Source organism: Leucoraja erinacea, chromosome 16 (assembly GCF_028641065.1).
Source record: "Leucoraja erinacea ecotype New England chromosome 16, Leri_hhj_1, whole genome shotgun sequence".
Taxonomy (NCBI): Eukaryota; Metazoa; Chordata; class Chondrichthyes; order Rajiformes; family Rajidae; genus Leucoraja; species Leucoraja erinaceus.
In genome coordinates, this window is record NC_073392.1 from 20,577,046 (window position 1) to 20,598,561 (window position 21,516).

The following is a 21,516-nucleotide window of genomic DNA, read 5'->3' on the forward strand; positions in this document are numbered from 1 at the left end:
CCTTTCTACAGTGTGTCATAGTCTTACAGCATGGAAACAGGCCCTTCATCCCAACGAGCCCATGCAGATCAAGATGCCCCATCTAAATTAGTCTCATTTATCTACATTTGGCCCATATCCCTTTAAACCTTGTGTGTGCCAGTGTGTGTGTAAGAGTGTGTGTTAGGTTGTGTGTGAGAGTGCGTGTCAGTGAAGCGGCGACAACACCCATAGTGCGTGGAGACTTGGCATTGTCCGGGGAGCATTTCCCTCTCTCCCCCCTCCCCGGGAATGCGGGCTAGCCCAGGTGCTCTGTGTCCAGCTGCGACCACCGCCGTGTCTCACCTATCACACCATCTGCACGGGAATGTGAATGCTGGTGAGGCAGCATCTATAGAGTGGTAGACAAAAATGCTGGAGAAATGCTGGAGTCTGAAGAAGGGTCAAACTCAGACATAGACGCTGCCTCACCCATTGAGTTTTTCCAGCATTTTTGTCTACATTGCCATTTTAAATAGTGTGTGATGGGCTTAAGCCATTCTTTGGTTTAATTGCTCGTTCTTTACGGGGAACCCGCCGACAGAAAACAAGGCTTTATCTATCTATCTATCTATGTATATATATTTTTTTAAATTTGAGAGTGAGAAATTCTGTCATCAGCATGAGAGCATGAGAATTTCGTCAAATGCGTGAGTCTCACGCTCAATGCATGAGAGTTGGCAGCCCTGCAGTGCTGGATAAACTCAGTGAGAGACATCTCCTATGTACAAAATCATGCTGACTTTACCTAATCAAACTCCTCTCTATCCAAATGCATATCTATCATCCTTCAGAATCCTACCCGTAATGGGGCAACCAGAATTGCACACAAATGCGGTCTAACCAAAGTTTTATAAATAACTCATGCCCAACCAACTGAGATTCACCTCTGAGCTATAGATTACTGTGCTATTCTATATTTCGGTACTTCCACTGATAGCAATGCATATGATAATCACAGACCTCTTCAGACTACAAACTGTTCACAAAAACCCTGGAATTTATTATTGAGAATAATGTTAAACATGCTTGGGTGGAGGTTACTCTGGCAAAGTCCAAGGCTGAAGGCTGGGCACTTGGAGGCGAAATAAAGAATAATTTCTTATATTTTTTTATTGCAGAGGACTGCAAATGCAATGGTCATTAAATATACTCAAGGTAAAGCTTGATACATTTCTCCACTGAGGTAATCATGAAAAAGTTTCAGAAAGATATTGAAGTAATTGATCAGATATGATTATATTGGATTATAGTACATACGAGGAGGGACATTTCCTCTTTGTGGTTATTTTCAAGCAGATTATGCGACTCAAACCATCAATTAAAAAAAAAATTAGCCCTTCTATTGAAGCACATTAGTACGAAAAGACATTGAAAAACATTTAACAATATTAGCATTTAATTAAAATGGATAAGATGCTCGACTCTATCACAGTTAAAATAGTGACTGAACATAACCTGTTTAACCCAATGTTCACAGCACGCTTTTTTCTTAAAACATGATCAAAGTGCACAATCAAAAGAACCAGAGAAGTAATTTCAGGAACATATTCGCATGTGATTCTAAACTTGGGGTTAAGAATTGTTCATTTTAAAAAGGAGGTTGAGAAAAGAAAGGAAGGATCTGGATGAATGAAGCTAAGTGAAGCAAGGAGTTTGAAATTTAAGGGAGAGATTGAGGTAGAGTGGGAGACGTGACTGCAGGCTGTCAATGGAAATGCTGGTTCCATCCCATTTCCTCAATGCTGGTTGCTTAAATTTTATTATTCTGTAAATACATTGAAAAACAAACATACAAAAATCAATATTAACATTTTTGCACAGTTTGAATGGTACCAAACAATTCCTGCAAACAAGGCAGTCTATTTGTTAAAGTCACAGAAATGGCTGCAGACGAAGTTACCATCTCACATGCAAATACATTGTTTTTTATTAAATTAGTATTCATGTCATCATTCAAATAATGCAGAAGCCATCCTGCAGTACCAATATCTTTCTTTAGGCAGATGACATAGCACCTAATTAACATTGCATGTTAATTCACAATTGCAGAATCAAAGATTAGTTCATAAAGGATAATTATCAAGTGCTTGACTGAAGGAAGGCAATCCCACCAGCAGTGGTGCAGAAGAGATGATGGAGGCAGAAGCCCTCACTGTACTAGATCAGTACGTGAAGAGCCATGACCTGCAAGGCTGCAGACAGTGCTGGAAGCTGGGATTCGGGTGGATTGGTGTTTTCTCTTGGCACGGACATAATAGCCTCCTTTCATGTTGTAAATTTCCTATGATTCTAAATGGGAGAATAGAGCAGGCCAACAGCCAGAATTTGTAAAGCAGACAGATACCATACCAAATCACCAGCAATTGTATAAAAGTATGAAATTAATCTTGGCCATCTCACATATTCAGACAAAGGAGTCACTTCACAGTATAATACTTAGTGGGAACAAAAGGCATCTTGGTGACAACTGCATCTACAATCTTCTTCCTAACTTCCACTTTTATTGGCGTGCCCAGCTTGCCGTATTCCGTGTCCACGTATCCCATGGCAATGTTCTGCTTCAGACATGGGGAGGGGCAGCCACTCGTCACTTCCCCTGTGCATCAATGGAAAGCAGAGGCCAGAGTTGTTCATTCCTTTAATAAACATTTGTCTTTGCAAATTGTTCTGAAATTTGTTAGGTATCCTATATACAAGGAGGTAGACACAAAATGCTGGAGTAATTCAGGGGGACAGGCAGCATCTCTGGAGAGAAGGAATGGGTGACGTTTTGGGTCAAGACCCTTCTTCAGATTGATGTCAGGGGAGTGGGCGGGTCAGTGATAGAATGCAATTGGAGACAGTATGTCTGGTGGAAGAACTGGGAAGGGGGAGAGGATGGATAGAGAGGGAAAGCAAGGGCTATTTGAAGTTGAACAGAAGTCAATGTTCATACTGCTGGCGTGTAAGCTATACAAGCGAAATACAAGGTGTATTTGTATCCACATCTCTTGCAAACCAGCACAGCAACCCTTGACCATTCCCGATGAAGCTGCAGACTTTGAATGGACCACATTACAGCTAACAAAATCCCACTATTGTGCTTATTTTTAGCCCAGATATATGGAAAAGCAGTCAATTCTCTAGTATCCATTACAGGGCACAGAGATAGTCCCAAGTGAGAAGGACCAGGGGATCTTTTTTGCCCATTGAGCAGAAAAGGATGTGTGTTTAATTGATAACAACTCTGACAATACAACATTCCTTTTGTGTCTTGTTCCTTCAATGCTTCATGGAGTGTCAGCACAGAGTATATGGTCAAACCTCAAAGGGGGAAGTTAAACTCATAATCTGACTCAGGCACACATGCTACCCACTCACCGTGTATGGCAGGACATCATCAACCAGCACTATTTGGTCTGTAGTGGCTCTAAAACTATCCATCTAATCCTCCATCTCTGCTCTTCCACCACAGCCCCATCAAATATTTCCCCTTCAAATATTTAGCCAATTCATTTTTGAAAGTTATGAATTAATCCATTCTGGCGTACAGTCCAGATTTGCCATAATCAGCCTAACACCACGCCCTTCTGGAACATACCGATGACTTTTCCGTCGAGGTTTAAAATAGGTGTGTGTTGCCTGACCGGGGGCCCAGACGACATCAAACCCACTCGTTTCCGCTTTGTTTTCTCTTTGATCTGTCTCAAGACAATGGCTGCTCCAGGGAAGTCAGCTGCTGCTCTCCGGCGCTTTCCTGTGGGAACAAGTATGGGGTCTCAGATCAAAGATAATGAGCACTGGCTGGCCATGCCACTTTCTTGTTACCAACAGTAGTCCCAAACATCTGAGAGATAGCACGCCCACTTTTCTTCCCCAAATGTTAGTGGTGAAGTACAAACTGTAGGAGCCAGTCAAGTGGTCATTACGTTGCACCTTAATTCATTCAATCCATCTCTTTCCATCAAGGCTATGAGGTTAAATGGACCAAATGAATCTGTAACTGAAATTAGAGGGAGTGGCAAATGACTACATTCTGGGCCAGAACAGGAACTAAATGAACTATCAAATCGACAAACAGTAGAAGTAAAGCCAAGTCATCATATCCTCTACAGTCACACAAGGATTTCAGTGGAGTACCTATGGTCCACAAAAGGCTTGCTTCCACTGGAGTGGTGGTCTCATCAATGTCATTTCCATAAAGACAAAGGCCAGCCTCCAGGCGCAAACTGTCTCTCGCCCCAAGGCCGGCCAGTTTCACTTCACTGTTCTTCAACAGAGCCTCCGCCAGCTCAACAGTGTGTTGAATTGGTACTGAGATCTAAAATATTAAAAGTGAAAATATTATATACGTTTCCAGTGCAAAATAAAATAATGGCATCACATCTCTGTAGATTGTAGGTAGATCTCGCCAAAACCAGCTCCCTCCTCAGAGTTGCTTATTAATCCAAAATGCAATCCAACTGCCTCACTCCCTTCCCATTATCCTGTTTTAATCCTAAATCCAACCTTATTGATCCTCAAATAAGCAATTTACTATACTACATCTATGTTACTAAAAATACTTCCTCAGTCTATAATCCTGTAAACAGTACATCTTAAAATATGAAGATTTTGGGGTACTCTGCAGCCTCCTTTGTTATAAACCAAACAACCACAGCATAGAAACATAGAAAATAGGTGCAGGAGGAGGCCATTCGGCCCTTTGAGCCAGCACCGCCATTCCTTGCGATCATGGCTGATCGTCCCCAAACAATAACCCGTGCCTGCCTTCTCCCCATATCCCTTGATTCCACTAGCCCCTAGAGCTCTATCGAACTCAATCAATTGCTTTACAAACTCTGAAGCCCTGACATCCTTGAAATATGTACGTACTCTAATATGATCACATTACCCCAATCCCAAACGCACTGACCTTCTCACTCCTTATTGCTCTGTATATTCTCAAACCAAAGCCCATTTCCTTACTGTCAATTCATCTGCATCAATCCCAATGGTCTATTCTCTGCCATTACTCTGCACTGATATCAAACCCAACTCTCTCACATTCTTCTTGTAGTCCATGTCAATCACAGTCCCACATCCCACAGTCCGTTCCCTTGGGCCTGTCTCGATCTCAAACCCAATCTCTCTGTTCGACGTCCACCCCACAATCCTGTATTAATCTCAAACAAAACACTCCCTCCATCCCTTCCCCCAACCATTCTCAGTGTCTCATACTCTCCACACTGACCTGCATCATCCTAAACCAATCTTGCTCTTAATCCCATTTCTATTCCAACCCTCTCTTTAGGCCCACAGCCCTAAATTAATTCAATTCCACAATGTCTGCCGAAAGGCTTTGATCAAATCCACACCATCTGCTTGCAATCTCCGGTGTCGTGTCTCATCAGAATGCGAGTGGCAGAGAGCATCCAAGGTGATATTGACTAGCTAAATGAGAAGGCTACAATATGGCAGATGGAGTACAAATGGATAATGGGAGATTATTGTCCACAATAACATATAGAATGCCAAATTTATTTACAATGGCATGAGAAAGAAAAATTGGTGAGAGACCTGGGTGTCCTTGTGCACTGGTCACCAAAAACCAACATGCAAGTGCAGCAGGCATTGAGGATGGCAAATGGCACATTGGTCTTAACTGCATGAGGTTTTGATAAAGCTCGATAAAGATACCTTACTACAATATATAGGACCTTAATGAGAACAGACCTGGGACATTGTATAAAGTTTTAGTCCCCATACCTACAGAAGGATAAACTTGCGACAGAGAGAGTGCAACAAAGATTGCTTTACAAGAGCCGGAATAAACTAGGTCGCCTTTCTCCAAAGTTTCATGATATTATGAGATCTCATTGAGATCTGTAGGGTGGGTGGCAGGGCAGAGGTTTCATCTGGCTGAGGAGTCTAGAGCTTGGGTCGCAGTCTTAAAGTAGGCCTGTCAGAGCTGATATGAAGAGAAATGTGCCAAAAACAAATTATAGTTATTGCTATTGCTATTGCAAATTATAGTTATTCACTTGCTATATTTAAGAGGGAGTTAGATGTGGCCCTTCTGGCTAAGGGGATCAGGGGGTATGGAGAGAAGGCAGGTACGGGATACTGAGTTGGATGATCAGCCATGATCATATTGACTGGCAGTGCAGGCTCGAAGGGCCGAATGGCCAACTCCGGCACCTAATTTCTATGTTTCTATGTTTCTAGCACCAAATTCTCTCCTGCCTCCAATGCTGATGTTAGCTACTTTAATGAATGCTACATAAAAGAAACCCATTCGGCTGGATTTTTGACATTCATTTTAGTGAGTTGGTCAAATAACTTACCTCAAAGCCATCCTCACCAGTGTAACCACAGCGAGTCACTCTGCAGCCTTGAATCCCAAACACTGTCATCACTGCACTCCACATGAAGGGCAGTTTGTGGAGGTCATCAGATACCCCCTCCTGTAACACCCTTGTTGCAGATGTACCTGGATGATGTAAATAACAGGTTCATGTTATCTAGAGTGTTCCAGCGCCCGCAGCAATGGGAAGAAAAGTGATTGGTTTTGTTTCAGCAAAGAAAGATCTCCATCTGAGGAGATGGGACAGGAAGACATGTTGGGGTCCCCGGGTTACTGTTGTGTCTTGGTTTGGTCAAGTCCATGCATGCAAAGAGGCGGTTTCTAGTTAAGGAAAGTAAAATGCTGGCCACAGGGTTGGAACAAGATTAAACTGGCATTGATAACATGCTCTCTTCTGATCAGAGAATTAAGGGTTAAAGGGGCAATCCCAGAGACATTAATGCATAATCATGGCTAACAGAAACACAGGAAACTTCAGATGTTGGATTTTGAGTAAAAAAAACTGCTGGAGCAACACAGTGGCTAATATTTTAGTACATTATTACAGCATTCCTCTCTTGGTGTTATTTTTCAGATGAAAACTCAACCCAAGATCTAGGTATGTTACAAAACCTACCTGAATCGTGGCTGAGCATCTGCCCTACCCCGTGTGTGTGATTTTGGCGCTGTTTAGAGGGGGCGGGTTTAAAACGCGATTTTTACTAGGCTGTTCCAATCGAAAATGTTCAGCCTAGTAAATCATTACCGGAAAATCGCTGAAAGACCCCGTCGCAAAAGGTATTATTAGTTTTTATGGCCTTGTATAATATTTATAGTAGTTTAAAAATCACTCTCTCACTCCGCAACCTCTCGCAGCCCCAGGGTTTTATAAAGCAAACAATTAAAGGTATGTACCTTATTTTTACATTAAATGGGGCTTTAAATAACCCTGTATATAAAGTTTTCTATAGCGAGTAGTTCATTTTGGGCTCTTTATATCCCGCAGTATTTTTCTGGGCATTTGAGGGCACAAATCCAGCGCAATGTGAACGTTCTAAACCAGCGCGTTCACAGGAACCCACTAGAAAGCTGATTTAAATTGACTTTAATTTACAGCAATTGAACACTAAATTCCTTCCATTTGGCCTATACATTGATGTAAATGAGATTTTAAAATCATGTTTTATTGTGAATTATTTGTGAATATTATTTGGACACTTGGGCTATTTAAAAATGTTAATCATTTATTAAGAAATTGATAGATGTTTAGATCTAGTAATTGAAGTTTGAAATTAGCTACAATTGGGTAACTAACTAATTATATGCTTTAATTTCAGGTCATCCAAGTAAGATTATTTTATATTTGTTTCAGAATGCTTCAATCTATGATAACTGAAAATTTCATTCAGTTCTCTTAATTTTTAAGAAGGTTATGGGCTTTTGACTGTCCACGATCACAGCTTTTTTGTTATGTCCATAGAAAATCAATAGGGAACAAGATGCTAATTTCCGAGTATGAAAATGGCCATAACCTTTTTATTACTTGAGATATGAAAGTGAATTAGGTGTCAAATTAAACTTATTGTTATGCTTTATCTGATGGGATAAATTGCAGACTTGATTTTTTAAATCTCAAAATTTTGTAACATTGATACAAGATCACATTGCCTTCTTGTATGGCCAAAAATATCCCACAGCATTGTTTGAACCTGATGGAAGCTCTCATCATAGACTTGCAATATCAAGTTCTCATCTGACATCTCCAGCAGATGATCTGGATAACACTCTTGTTTCTGAAGTCTGAAGAAGGGTCTCGACCCGAAACATCACCTATTCCTTTTCTCTAGAGATGCTGTCTGACCCGCTGAGTTGCTCCTGCTTTTTGTGCCTATCTTCGGTTTAAACCAGCATCTGCAGTTCCTTCCTGCACATTTTTCGCATGAATTATTCCTGCCAATTTTAATAATAGCGCAGAGCTGATTTCCAAGGGAAGAGTTGCAAGGCCATTCTGCCAGGATTTGACCTTGCAAGATTGGGTCCCGATTCTTTACTTGTTCAATCTAGTTTAGTATTACACAGAGCTGACAATCCTTTTCCATAAACGATGGACGCCCAAAGAACAGAATGACATAATACAGCTCCGATGGCTTTACCCTACCCCGCCCCCCATCTTCTCCCACATATACCAATATATTACCTTGAATGCCTGGGTAAAATATTAAACAGATTGTCCCTCTACCTTCTCGGGAAAATGCAAATATCACACATAACTATTTATAAAAACAGGGAAATATCCCGAGTAGAGGCAATTGACTCAAAATGTTTACTCCTGTTCTCTCCATAAATGTTGTCTGGCAGGCAGTGTGTTTTAACAGAAATTTCTATTTCATTTTTAGATTTCTAATTTTCACGATATTTTGCTTCAGGTCTAAAGGAGACTATTTGCCACTTTCCTCACTGCTACATGGGATTTTGCTATGCAAACATTGGTTACCACCTTTACAATTGTGATCACATTTCAGAAAGTATTTAATTTGTTATAGAGCGTTCCGGCGCATCCTAATGATACTGTATAAAACCGCAATCTATGTAAAATAATGAAGAAAAAAAAACTATCTGTGACTTTCCTGCTGGCATCTGTGAATTAGGAAATCATGATTCTCATTAAATGTGAGCATGCCAAGAAAACAGAAAGTTCATGGTGTGTGTGTGCGTGCGTGCGCAACCATGGTCAAACTATTCACAATCATCCCAAGTTAGAATTCAAATCCAGTCACCTTGCAGCGCCATCAGTCCTGCCTCCAGAAACTCCAGGTTAGCATCATTCCCCGCTGCTTTGAACTCGGCTAGTTGCTCCTAGGAAACATAAGGAATGATGAGCACAGCGCCTCATTTCAGAGCAAGGACACCTCACCAACTGGCCAGTGCCATCCTGGCAAAGCAACTTTAGACTGCACCCTAGGCTTCAGGCAGGGGCATAAACATCTGTGAACATCAATAGACATTGTTTTAGAGTACTGTACCCTTCTCCCAACCAGATTCCTTACTGTGAAACAAAGCAAGACTATTAACTAACAGTGTGCGCTTCTGTATTTGTGATGTGTGCAATAAAACCAACGCACCTTCATGTGGGCAGAGTCCTTGTCAGCACAGCCGGCGTTCGACACGATATAGAGATATCCAGCTGATGTCCGGGTCACTATCAGATCGTCCATTATTCCTCCCTTGTCATTGGTGAAGAGTGACAGCGTGCCCTGAATAACAAGCCAATGATTACATGAGAAGGGTCTCAGACCCAGGAAACTGTAAACATAGCCAATTAAGTGGAACACTTGTACACCAAACTAGCTCAGAAACAGTTGTTTTCTGGATTCAAGGTTTTTCTTATTCTGTCTGTATGGTTGATAATGTGGGATGATCTTTGGAGATGCACAAATACACCATGGTTAGTATGAGAAACAACCCGACGAGAGTTGTATTAATGATTATTCCATGTGCCAATTTGCACACTGGAGAAGCCGACCGAAGGGCGGTATGGTGGCGCAGCGGTAGAGCTACTGCCTTACAGGGCCAGAGACCCAGGTTTGATCCTGACTACGGGTGTTTGTCTGTATGGAGTTTATATGTTCTCCCTGTGATATCCGAGATCTTCGGTTTCCTCTCACACTCCAAAGACATACAGGTTTGTATGTTAATTGGCTTGGTATAAATGTAAATTGTGCCTAGTGTGTGCAGGATAGTGTTAATGTGTGGGGATCGATGGTCGGTGCAGGCACGTTGGGCTGAAGGGCTCATTTCCAAGTTGTATCTCTAAACTAAACTAAAACTAGACCACAATTCAATAACCAAGACAGTGAACAACCATGAATGTGACTTGTCCATGGGGACTTCAAAGTGATATCTTGCATGTACTACATGGCAGTAAGGATGGGACACAAACCCATACCAATTTTTCCTTGCCAATAAATGCCACTCCATCCCATCTTAACAATGTACCAGATGAGACAAGCTGACCTCCCTCAGGGCTGGGAGTAAACCCACAATAGTTTGCACTAACCAACTTGGTCAACCACACAAAAACATACAGCAGCAGGCCAGATATCTACATCAGAAAGCCCTCATCACACTGCCTAAAATTAAACAATCACTTCTTTATAAAGCAAGTACAGTACACCTGCATACAACAGAGTTGATGTCATTAGTAAATTACCACATCTCTGTACGTATAAAAGTCTGATCGTGTGTGTGTGTGTGTGTGTGTGTGTGTGTGTGTGTGTGTGTGTGTGTGTGTGTGTGTGTGTGTGTGTGTGTGTCTCTGTCTGTCTATCTATATTAATTGTATCTTCCTCAAAACGCTACGAGTGAACGCTTAAATATTCACAGATTATTAATCACATTAACCCCGTCGACAAAATAAACTGCTTCACTTCACATTTCATGCTATATTTCACAAGTTATAGTCAGAGGGAGAGGGAGGTGTGTCAGAGGGAAGGCCGCATTTAAATTAACGTTCCGCTTTTTCCGACACGGGCTTCTACTCGCGAAGCCCCGACTAGGTTTTCATGCCCATCAAGGAGGCATTGAGACTGTGGCAGTGAAGGAGACATCGAGACCACAGCGGTGAGGCCTCGCGACGATGGGGACACTGGGGAGGTGAGGAGGGAGAGTGTGGGAATTGAGGGAGAGGAGGGGGTAGGGAAGGTAGTTGCCACGTCTACACTCCCTCTCGCCCCCTCCCCCTCTACCCTCTCTCCCCCCTCTAACCCCTCCCTATCTACCCTCACTCCCACCCTCTCTACCTCCCCTTCTTCTCTACCCCCCTCCCTCGCCCTCTCTACCCCCCCCCCCCCCCCACTCTCCCCCTGCCTCTCCCTCTACCCCCCTCCCTCTCTCTCTCTCTACCCTGTCCCTCTCTGCCCCTCTCCCTCCATCTACCCTCCCTCTCGACTCCCCTCCCTCTCCTCTCCACCCCCTCCCCCTCTACTCCCCTCCCTCTCTACCCTCCTCCCCCTCCTTCTCTACCCCCCTCCTTCTCTCCCTCTCTACCACCCTCCCCCTCTCTACCACCCTCCCCCTCTCTACCACCCTCCTACCACCCTCTACCCCCGTCCCTCTCTATGGATTGAAGAGGGAAGATGAAGAGGAGGAGGAGGGAGTGCTGGGAGATGAGGAGAAATGAGCCGTGCTTGCGCAGTTGGGGGCTATGCGTGAGTGGTGAAATATTGCGTTGGGGGAACGGTTTGCATTGGAGGAACAGGTGAGTGGTGGAATATTGCGTTGGGAGAGCAGATCCAATGGGTCTGCACAGTCTAGCTTATACTTAAAATTAGACATCACACCAGGCACTAGGACCATACTTCAGTTAATGGAAGTTTTCTTGCAAATGAACTGCAAACTAATGAGTCCGAACGGATAGTTTATTTCAAAATTTCCAAATCGCTGGACTGACAGCAAATTACAATTCGGAGAGTAACAGCTCACGTCACCTATTCATTCTAGACTGTGAGACAAGGAAGGATATTTGGTTCCAACCATATTGCAGCCAGCCATGTTTCCCAACAAAAATCATGAAGTAGTCAACATGAGCATAACCCCAGACTGATGTCCCCCCCCCGATCCTGAACCAACATAATAATACTAACTACAGGTAGACACAAAGTGCTGGAGGAACTCAGCGGGTGAGGCAGTATCTTTCAAGAAAAAGGATAGGTGACGTTTCAGGTTAGGAAACTTCTTCAGACTGAAGAAGTCTGAAGAAGGGTCCCGACCCAAAATGTCGCCTGTCCTTTTTGTAATGTTCAAAAGTTGCAAAATCTTCTCCATGAATGCAAGTGGTGTCTCTCGTTGAACTTTCCCCATTGTAGTTCTTTCATTTATTTTCAAAGATGCTAACTTGTGACAACAATCAATCAATCAAATTTATTCATCACATACACATTATAGTGCAGTGAAATGAACTTGCCAGCAGCGATACAATAAAAAAAGAACGCACAATACACAATAAAAATTTAACACAAACATCCACCACAGCAAAATAATACTGAACGAAGATTCTAGTTTAATTCAGCTTCGCACAGCAGTGGTTCGAAAGAGAGATGGAGATTAATGATGGGAATGGGTGTTTGTGACGGGAAGAAGCTGCACTTACCTGGTTGTCCTTAAGTTCAGCAACGTCCCCAACTATCAAGCTCTCTATAAACTTCACGCAATCCTTCCCAGTTACTTTGCTCTGAAACACAGCACACACAACAGCAGGAGAAAAAAAGACAGTTTGGCAGTTATATTCTTAGGTAGATCACAAATTGTTATACTGATTGTATTGGGAAGGGTGATTATAGAGTGATGGGTTGTAAATATGACTAAGATACTGTATAGTACATGCGGGTTTTTTCTGTTCTTTTTATTTTATTTTTTGTATGGCTTTGTAAATATTTGATTAGTGTTCAAATGTAAATAATTTGGTGTACATATAGTGGCTGGTGTACATATGGTGTACATATAGCTGCTAAATTTGTATAAGATAATTACAAGCCGTTGAATAAGGGGTGGGAATTAATAAGCTTTGGCTTCTTCCTGCTCCTTTTCGAACACGGATGATTTCATTTATTTATTTATATTGTTTATGACACTTTATGATACTTTTGTTTTGCTTTTTGTATGCCGTTTCACATTTGCTTTTTATTCTTTTATTCTGTTCGAAATAAATAAAAAAATAAAAAATAAATAAAAATGCTGGAGTAACTCAGCAGGACAGGTAGCATCTCTGGAGAGAAGGAATGGGTGACGTTTTGGGTCGAGACCCTTCTTCAGACCCGAAGAAGGATCTTGACCCGGAATGTCGCCTATTCCTTCTCTCTAGTTTCACCGGCCCCCCCGTGTTATGCCCGTTCCACTTTCGTGGTCCTCGCGTCCTCCCGGCCTTGTTTTGCCGGCTCGTCGTGTTACACCCGCCCCGCTTTCGCGAACCACGCGTTCCGGTCGTTTCATCCAGGTCCCTGCTTGGTTCCGTACCTCGGGTTCTGGGGGGGTGGTGTAGTGGCACCTGCTGGTGCCCGCAAGTAATCGAACTCTGCGGTCAGGTGTTTCGGTCACATGACTATGGGGAGGGGTTGGTGTTCGCATGCTTTCTGGGCGATGCCCCTTCAGTCATTCTCGATCACTGTTGTGGTTTGACCTTTGTATTGGCTGTGTTGTGTTACTCCGTTGATTTCGTCATTTTGTTATAAAACTGATTTTGGAAATCGACTCTCGTCTCAACCCGCCAAAGTCTGATTCCACAAATGGAAAGCTATGCATCAATCCTCCCCAAAACATCAGATTAAACAAAACTACTTCCATTTCCATTAGCCAATAAAAACAGAAAGTGCTGGAGACACTCAGTAGGTCAGGCAGCAACTGTTGAAAGATAAACTTTAATTCTATTAATTCTTAATCTCACTTTGACTTATTTAACATTCTGCTCTTTTCCCAGAAGGTCCTACAAATGACGCAGCACTAATGGGCATGTCACTGCCTTCTGGACTCGATAACAACCATTGATTGTGTGTCACCAATTGTTTATCACCATCCATGGAGCTTAGCGTCATCACTAAATCTTACAAGTCCTGACTGAATGGCGTAATGTAGTACAGGCTCCTTGACATATCAGGTACAACACTTGGATTCGGGTCTTACCTGCAGCATATGAGAAACGTCAAATAACGAGCAGTGCTGGCGGGTGTGCAAGTGCGAGCTGATGTGACTGTCCTTGTACTGCACTGGCATACTCCAACCAGCAAATTCCACCATTCGGCCTCCTTCACTCCGATGGAATTCATATAGAGCAGTCTTCTTGAGAGATTCCTGAATGGAGCCACACAAAGAAGTTCATGCAGGGAAGTTCCATGACTTTGCTTGTTCCAACACTTACCCTTCCCCTCCCGGTGTTGTTACTACATGCCACTATTCCTTCTTATATGGTTCCACTCTTCACCTTTCTTTCTTATCAGATTCCAGAATCTACACATTTTTTCCCTCCATTTATCACCTCCCAGCCTCCATCCCAATCTCCTCTTCTCCCTTCCCCACCAAACTTATCTGCCAATCAACCACTTTTCACCCGTATCCATCAATCACTTGCTTGCTCTTGCCCCAACCTCCCCCCCCCCCCCACCTTTATTCCCTTTACTCTTTCAATCCCAATGAATGGTCTTGATCCGAGACATCAATTGTCCATTTCTCTCCATGACGCTGCCTAACCCGCTGAATTTCTCCAGCAGCTCTCCTTACTTAGCTCCAAGACATTGTTAGGGATGAATCAGGGCTGCTTTCCCTCCAAAAATAATTATACGAGTCTGTTTTACTTAGTGGACAGCTCTCTTTCATTCATTCCTCCCTCTAAAAACCTGGAGTATTGTGTGCAGTCTTGGTCCCCTAATTTGAGGAAGGCCATTCTTGCTATTGAGGGAGTGCCGTGCAGGTTCACAAGGTTAATTCCTGAGATGGCGGGACTGTCATATACTGAGAGAATGGAGCAGGTGGGCTTGTATACTCTGGAGTTTAGAAGGATGAGAGGGCTCTCATTGAAACATATAAGAATATTAAGGGTTTGGACACGCTAGAGGCAGGAAACATGTTCCCGATGTTGGGGGAGTCCAGAACCAGGGCCACAGTTTAAGAATAAGGAGAAAGCCATTTCGAACGGAGATGAGGAAACACTTTTTCACACAGAGAGTTGTGAGTCTGTGGACTTCTCTGCCTCAGAGGGCAGTTCTCTTGATACTTTCGAGAGAGAGCTAGATAGGGCTCTTGAAGATAACGGAGTCAGGGAATATGGGGAGAAGACCGGAACGGGTTACTGATTGGGGATGATCAGCCACGATTTCATTGAATGGCAATGCTGGCTGGAAGGGTTGAATGGCCTACTCCTACATCTATTATCTAAAAAATGAATGCATTTGACCTTTTATGACCATTAGGGTATGGACCCGAAGAGAAAAGTATAAAATAATCTTATTGCTAATCTTATAATGTTTAATCTATAGCTTTTCATAAGAGTTAGGAAAGGAAATGAAGAAAGACTGGATAGACTTGGTTTATACTCTCTAGAATTTAGGAGATTGAGAGGGGATCTTATAGAAACTTACAAAATTCTTGAGGGGTTGGACAGGCTAGATGCAGGAAGATTGTTCCCGATGTTGGGGAGGTCCAGGACAAGGGGTCACAGCTTAAGGATAAGGGGGAAATCCTTTAAAACCGAGATGAGGAGAACTTTTTTCACACAGAGAGTGGTGAATCTCTGGAACTCTCTGCCACAGAGGGTAGTTGAGGCCAGTTCATTGGCTATATTTAAGAGGGAGTTAGATGTGGCCCTTGTGGCCAAGGGGATCAGAGGGTATGGAGAGAAGGCAGGTACGGGATACTGAGTTGGATGATCAGCCATGATCATATTGAATGGCGGTGCAGGCTCGAAGGGCCGAATGGCCTACTCCTGCACCTAATTTCTATGTTTCTATGTTTCTATGAACAGAGGTGCAAACATCAAGAAGGAAGGTGTCACACAGATACATGCGGCTTTCACATGTGGTCTCCAGCCACTGTACCTGGACAGAGCCTGGAACTAGTAACTATACATAGACACATTGCTGGATATCAACTCCTGGTAAATCTTCCCATCATTAGGACAAGAAAGAGTGTCTGATTGCAGGAAAGGTTAGTGGATTTAAATTAATTCATACACATTTATAAGGTGAATTGGTAATTACTTCAAAAAAGGCAACTTTCCAATCTAATGGAGTGGGTACAGCAGAATAAAGAGTATTTGGACAGCTCCTCCAAAGAGTCAGCAAAGGCACAATGGACCAAATATCTTCATTCTGTGCTGCAAATTGTATGGCTTTCACGAGAGGAAAAGACTCATGTACAGCAACATATATAAACATATCACTACAAAGGCATTTTCTATTATCGGCACACGATGTCTGGGCTTTCCTACACCTGCTGATGTGCTGATACTGTGCAGAGAATATGGAACAAGAGTGAAATCCATCGCAAGAACATTGATTCCAATTATTTAAACCATGACTGTAAACTCAGATAATAAACCATGCTGCAGAAGAGAGAATAGAATCTCCTAGTGTGTTCAATTCCTCACATTGGACTCCTGATCCCAAAGAAATTCCTCTAATTTCTTCCCAAATAATAGTTGAAATTCTGCCGTGAAGCAGTTACATTCAACAGTTTTGCTGAGAAGCTGGGAATAAACTAATAATCCCGTTCATTTTTTTACGATGCGCTCCTAAATTATTAAAAAGTGCTGAGCTTGGTAACTAATCACCCTCATAAACATAGTCGATAAGCTGGCTCAGCACTGCATTACCTGATAACTAGATCTCTTTACAACATTGCATTAAGGCCATAAAAAGTACCATTTTGTGGGGTAGCAGTCCAGACTCCAAAGTCCATGGGCTTGTCACATCCGTGAGACAGAATAGAATTACGGATGAAATTCTGCCTTTCTATTTTATTTTCGAACCATGGATAACTATATTATAGTCTATCTGCAATGTACTTGCTCGTTCACATAACCTGCTTAAAATATGATATCTGCATCTTCCTCGCAGCTAACACTGCCACCCTGCTTTGTATCAGTAACTAACTTGGAGTAATTATATTTCATCCAAATCATTGATGTGTTGTGAATAGCTGCAGTCCAGAATCAATCCGAAAAACATTCCATTTATCACAGGTTTCTAACAAAAAAAAAATTTGTATTTGCACTCCGAGTTTTGTCCATTAATCAAACATGGATCTAATATCAATCCATAACAATTTATTACCCTAATATTTTGCATTTGTAATTTTGCTTCATGAATTAGTGTGGCAACTTATGAAAAGCCACCTTAACGTCCAATAGCACAACAACGGTTCAAGCTCATCTATTCTGGCATGTATCATATCAAAAAATTAAACAGATCATAGAAAGTATTCTACACAGTACATTCAACCAATGACACCTGAATCACTACTTAACCTAATCCCACCCTCTTGCTCATGATCCATGAGCCTGCAGATCACAACTCTTCAAGGAACTTTATTATTGTAGCAAGGATTTCTGCCTCGACCACCTTTTCAGACAGACTGCTCTAGATCCACACCATCCTCTTGGGGAGAAAATAATTCCCCATTTCTTCTCAAAACGGGGCTCCCTCAGCATTGACCCAAAGCAGGATGAAGTGTCTGCCCATTCTTAAACTAATTACAGAGGAATTAGTTGTTTATTCGTCCCCAAGTTTGTTTTAAAAAATACTCACTTCCATTCCAACCAGCTACTATCACATAACTTAAAATTCTGGGTAAATTCAGTCAGACAGACCAGAATGTAGTCGGTCAGTAAGACTTGTGGGAGAACTGGGAAGGGGGAGGGTATAGAGAGGGAAAGCAAGGGCTATTTGAAGTTAGAAAAGTCAATGTTCATACCGCTGGGGTGTAAACTACCCAAGCAAAATATGAGGTGCTGTTCCTCCAATTTGCCCTGGGCCTCTGGCAATGGAGGAGGCCCAGGACAGAAAGGTCAGATTGGGAATGGCTCTAAGAAATACACGGGGAGTGACATACGGTGATTTTGAGATAGACCGATCATGATCCAATTAAATAGTAGAACAGGTTTAAAACGGGCTTTGGCTCATTTAGGTCACGAAGCAGTCATTATTCAAAACAACCAAAGGATGCAAATTTCCTCTATTGCAGAATATTACTGAATTGTGTACTCAGTGACTTCTTGGAAGCTTTTACTGAGACCAATTCAGTTCCACATCGTTAAAAAACAAGATTCAAATTCTCAAATTGCAATGATGGCAATCAAATTAATTCACCTTGTTCCTAGAGCAGCAATAAAACCACTACACCAATATGCCCAATCTGGTGAGGTCCTAAAGTAAAATCATTCAACGTTTAGTGGATTACTGACTCATTAAGAATATAGATCCATGGATCTGCATACTAAACAGGGCTACCATTCACAGCAAAGGAGTTTGTTATGGTAGGTCCAAGGTGTTCCATAACAAAATCCGCACCATAGAGCCCTAATGCTTGGCAAATGTGAAATATTTTCACAGCATTCAACGTGGTACAGAAGGTGTATTGTACGTTTGCCTTCATCGTTTGGAGCATTAATTATAAGAGTCAGGAGGTCATGCCACAAATTTGTGGGACTTTGGTTAGACAGCGTTTATAGTAGTGCATGCAGTTCTGGTCACCCCATTAGGAAGAATGTGGAGGCAAAGAAGATTAGCTTAAATTGGCATCATGTTCGGTACAGACTTTGTGGACCGAAGACCCTTGTTCCTGTGCTATGTTCAAGATGGTTCAATTTGGACAAAGCTCCAGTGATAATCACTGACCAGATATCGTTTAAAAAAAAGTCCTGGATGCATTAATTGGACATCAAAAAACACAACGTAAAGATACAGCATGTATGGCTCAATAAAATGTCATGGGATTGGGGAACAAAAGTGGATTTGCAGAATCACTGGCAGATGTTGATGAACACAAATGACTGAAAATCCACTGATCTGAATTTGGGAATGATAGGCGAATGGCAGTGTATTCTAAAACAATACACTAACTCTGCATGGACATTTGACATGGATGTATTGTGGTGTGTTGGATAAAGTAAAGGCATTTTGTACAGGTACTGGTAGGTATATTCTGATATGAAATTATCCAGCATCATAAAATCTAATCTTTGCCATTTTACGACATGAACAATGTAAAACATTTCAATTAACCAGGCTGGGCAATAATCAATGTCTTCTGGCATTATAAATAAGAACAAAGGTCAAGTAGATTACATTTACCTTGAATAATTACTACCACTCCATGTTTGTTTCATTGAGAACAAGCTAAGAATGCAGGCTGATCTCTACCGTGCTGAGGTCAGGCACCAATTTATGGACACCCCCTCATACCCACCCCTTGCCCATGACCCCACAAAGACACACCAGGCTGCCATCTCCCAGACCATTACTGATCTTATCACCTCTGGCAATCTCTTCTCCACAGCCTCTAACCTTACTAGTTCCCCAGCCCTGTACTGACCACTTCTATCTCCTTCCCAAAATCCACAGATAGGACTGCCCAGGCACACCCATTTTTTGTGCTCCTGCAGCACACAACTCATCTCCAAATCCTTAATTTTATTTTACAACCCCCACCCGTCTCCCCATCCAGTCCCCTCTGTCCTGCATCTGAGACACCTCACATGACCTTTAGCTCTTCAATAACTTTCAAGTCCTAGGCCCCATCTCTACCTTGGACGTCAAGTCCCGCTACTCCCCAGTTCTCCCTCCAGTTCTTCCGGAGAATGGAGACTCAATCAGTTCCCGCTGCTAACACTCTCCTCCACCTGGCGGAACGTCTTCACCACCAACTTTTCTAGACATCTCTATCTTTCTTCGTTAAAGGTGTAGTCATGGACACTCATATAGGCTCCAGCTATGCCTGCCTTTTTGTGGTTATATTAAACAGTCCTTGTTTCAAATGTTCACTGGCCTCATCACCCAACTCTTTCTCCGTTACATTGACAACTGCATTAGGGCTGCCTCCGACACCCATGCACAACCCGTTAATTTCATTAACTTTACCTTAACTCACCCGGCCACTAAATGCACTTGGACTGTCTATGACACCTCTCACCTCTTTCATGATCTCTCTGTCTCCATCACAGGGGACAGACTATCGACTGAAGTTTACTAGAAACCCACCAACTTTCACTGTTATCTGGGCTATACATTTTCTCACCCTGCTTCCTACAAAGACACCATCTTGTACTCTCAATTTTTCCATCTCTGCTGCATCTGCTTGCAAGATGAATCTTTCCACTCCAAGAGCATCTGAGATATCCTCTTTGGTAAATGTGGTTCTCCCCGATACTTTTGTAGATAGATCCCTCACTCACATTTCATCTTCCTATAGTTCTGCTCTTGCTTCCCCTCCTCCACAGACAAAACAATGATAAAGTTCCCTGGTCCTTATTTTTCACCCCACCAGCTTTGGCATCCAACACATCATTCTCCAACATTTCCGCCGCATTCAACGTGATCCCGCCATGTTACACCTTCCCATCCCCACCACTTTCTGCAGAATCACTCCCTCTGCAATTCCTTGGTGGATTCATCCCTTCCCATCCTAGCCACCCCCTCCCCAGGTACGTTCCCCTGCACCCGCGGAAGATGCAGCATCTGTCCCGATTCCTCCTCCTTCAGATCCATTTATGGACCCCAGCAGCTTTTCCAGGAGAGTTAGAGGTTCACGTGCACCTCCTCGACCTCATTTAATGCAGTTGGTGCTCCTGATGTGGCCTCCTTTACATCGGCAAGATCAAGCGTAGATCTAGGAGTAGGCCATTCGGCCCTTCGAGCCAACACCGCCATTCAATATGACCATGGTTGTTCATCCAAAATCAGTACCCCGTTCCGGCTTTCCCCCCTATATCCCTCGATTCCCTTAGCAGTAAGAGCCCTAAGAGCTAAATCTAACTTTCTCTTGAAAACATATGTCAGGCTTTACAATGCATGGGCTCCAAGCTAAAATAAATCAGGTCCCAAGTTCTCAATATATCAACAATCCGTACAAGATAAAAGTTACCATCTAAATGAGAATGCACGTCAAAAAATCTGGTATTACTCCAGAATGCATACATTTCAGTAAATGTATTTCTTCCTGAGATGCCCTGCCAACCAACGAATACGGTTACCAACCGCAATCAGGTTATCCCGCCCCAGGGAGTTCAATTATTCCTCGTAATCGGACAATAGTGGCAAGTGACAATAATAATAAGTGACAATAATATTTTTCCATACCCGCGCAACCGTGCCATGACTCTCCTCACCGAAACTTCAGCCGCGTAGTCAGTCACTCCTTACCGTTCCGCCATGGCTGTAGCTGCGCTGCAGGCGGACCGCGTACGCCAGCCGAGCTCTGAATCCCAGCATGTCCCCGTTCACCGACCCCCCCAAGTACGATGTAACTCTCGCTCTCTCCCCTCCCGGCTCTCCCGTCAATTGATCATGCGTTCACTCCGCTGACGAGTCATCTGGGAATTGTAGTCATACCCACAGGATTATTTACGTCAATCCGACAGTGAAACTACTGTTCCAATAATGCACTTCGGATAAGCACGACTCAGTAAAATCATTGACTTGCAATTATTG

General features: G+C 42.8%; 1 protein-coding gene across 3 annotated transcripts; it reads right to left on the reverse strand.

Moving 5' to 3' along the window:
* Positions 1-1,238: 1,238 nt before the first annotated feature.
* Positions 1,239-21,388, reverse strand: amt (aminomethyltransferase). Of its 3 annotated transcripts, none has more exons than XM_055647796.1 (9): positions 21,229-21,388; positions 14,000-14,167; positions 12,474-12,554; positions 9,448-9,579; positions 9,103-9,181; positions 6,327-6,472; positions 4,141-4,321; positions 3,602-3,757; positions 1,239-2,617 (listed from the first exon to the last, which is right to left on the reverse strand). In XM_055647796.1, the coding sequence occupies exons 1-9, from the start codon at positions 21,295-21,297 to the stop codon at positions 2,439-2,441; spliced, it is 1,191 nt and encodes a 396-aa protein (XP_055503771.1). In that variant the 5' UTR covers positions 21,298-21,388; the 3' UTR covers positions 1,239-2,438. The 3 variants fall into 3 exon arrangements, with proteins under 3 accessions (XP_055503771.1, XP_055503772.1, XP_055503773.1); XM_055647797.1 differs by having other exon boundaries at positions 21,195-21,333; XM_055647798.1 differs by having other exon boundaries at positions 21,166-21,306.
* Positions 21,389-21,516: the final 128 nt, after the last annotated feature.

Bases quoted from the DNA above. Each gene is read 5' to 3' on its own strand.
- amt (XM_055647796.1), bottom strand. From the start codon at position 21,297: ATGCTGGGATTCAGAGCTCGGCTGGCGTACGCGGTCCGCCTGCAGCGC. The intron at 9,182-9,447 runs GTGCGTTGGTTT...TATGTTTCCTAG, and splicing joins AGGACTCTGCCCACATGAAG to GAGCAACTAGCCGAGTTCAA. The intron at 6,473-9,102 runs GTGACTGGATTT...TACATCATCCAG, and splicing joins AGGACTGATGGCGCTGCAAG to GTACATCTGCAACAAGGGTG.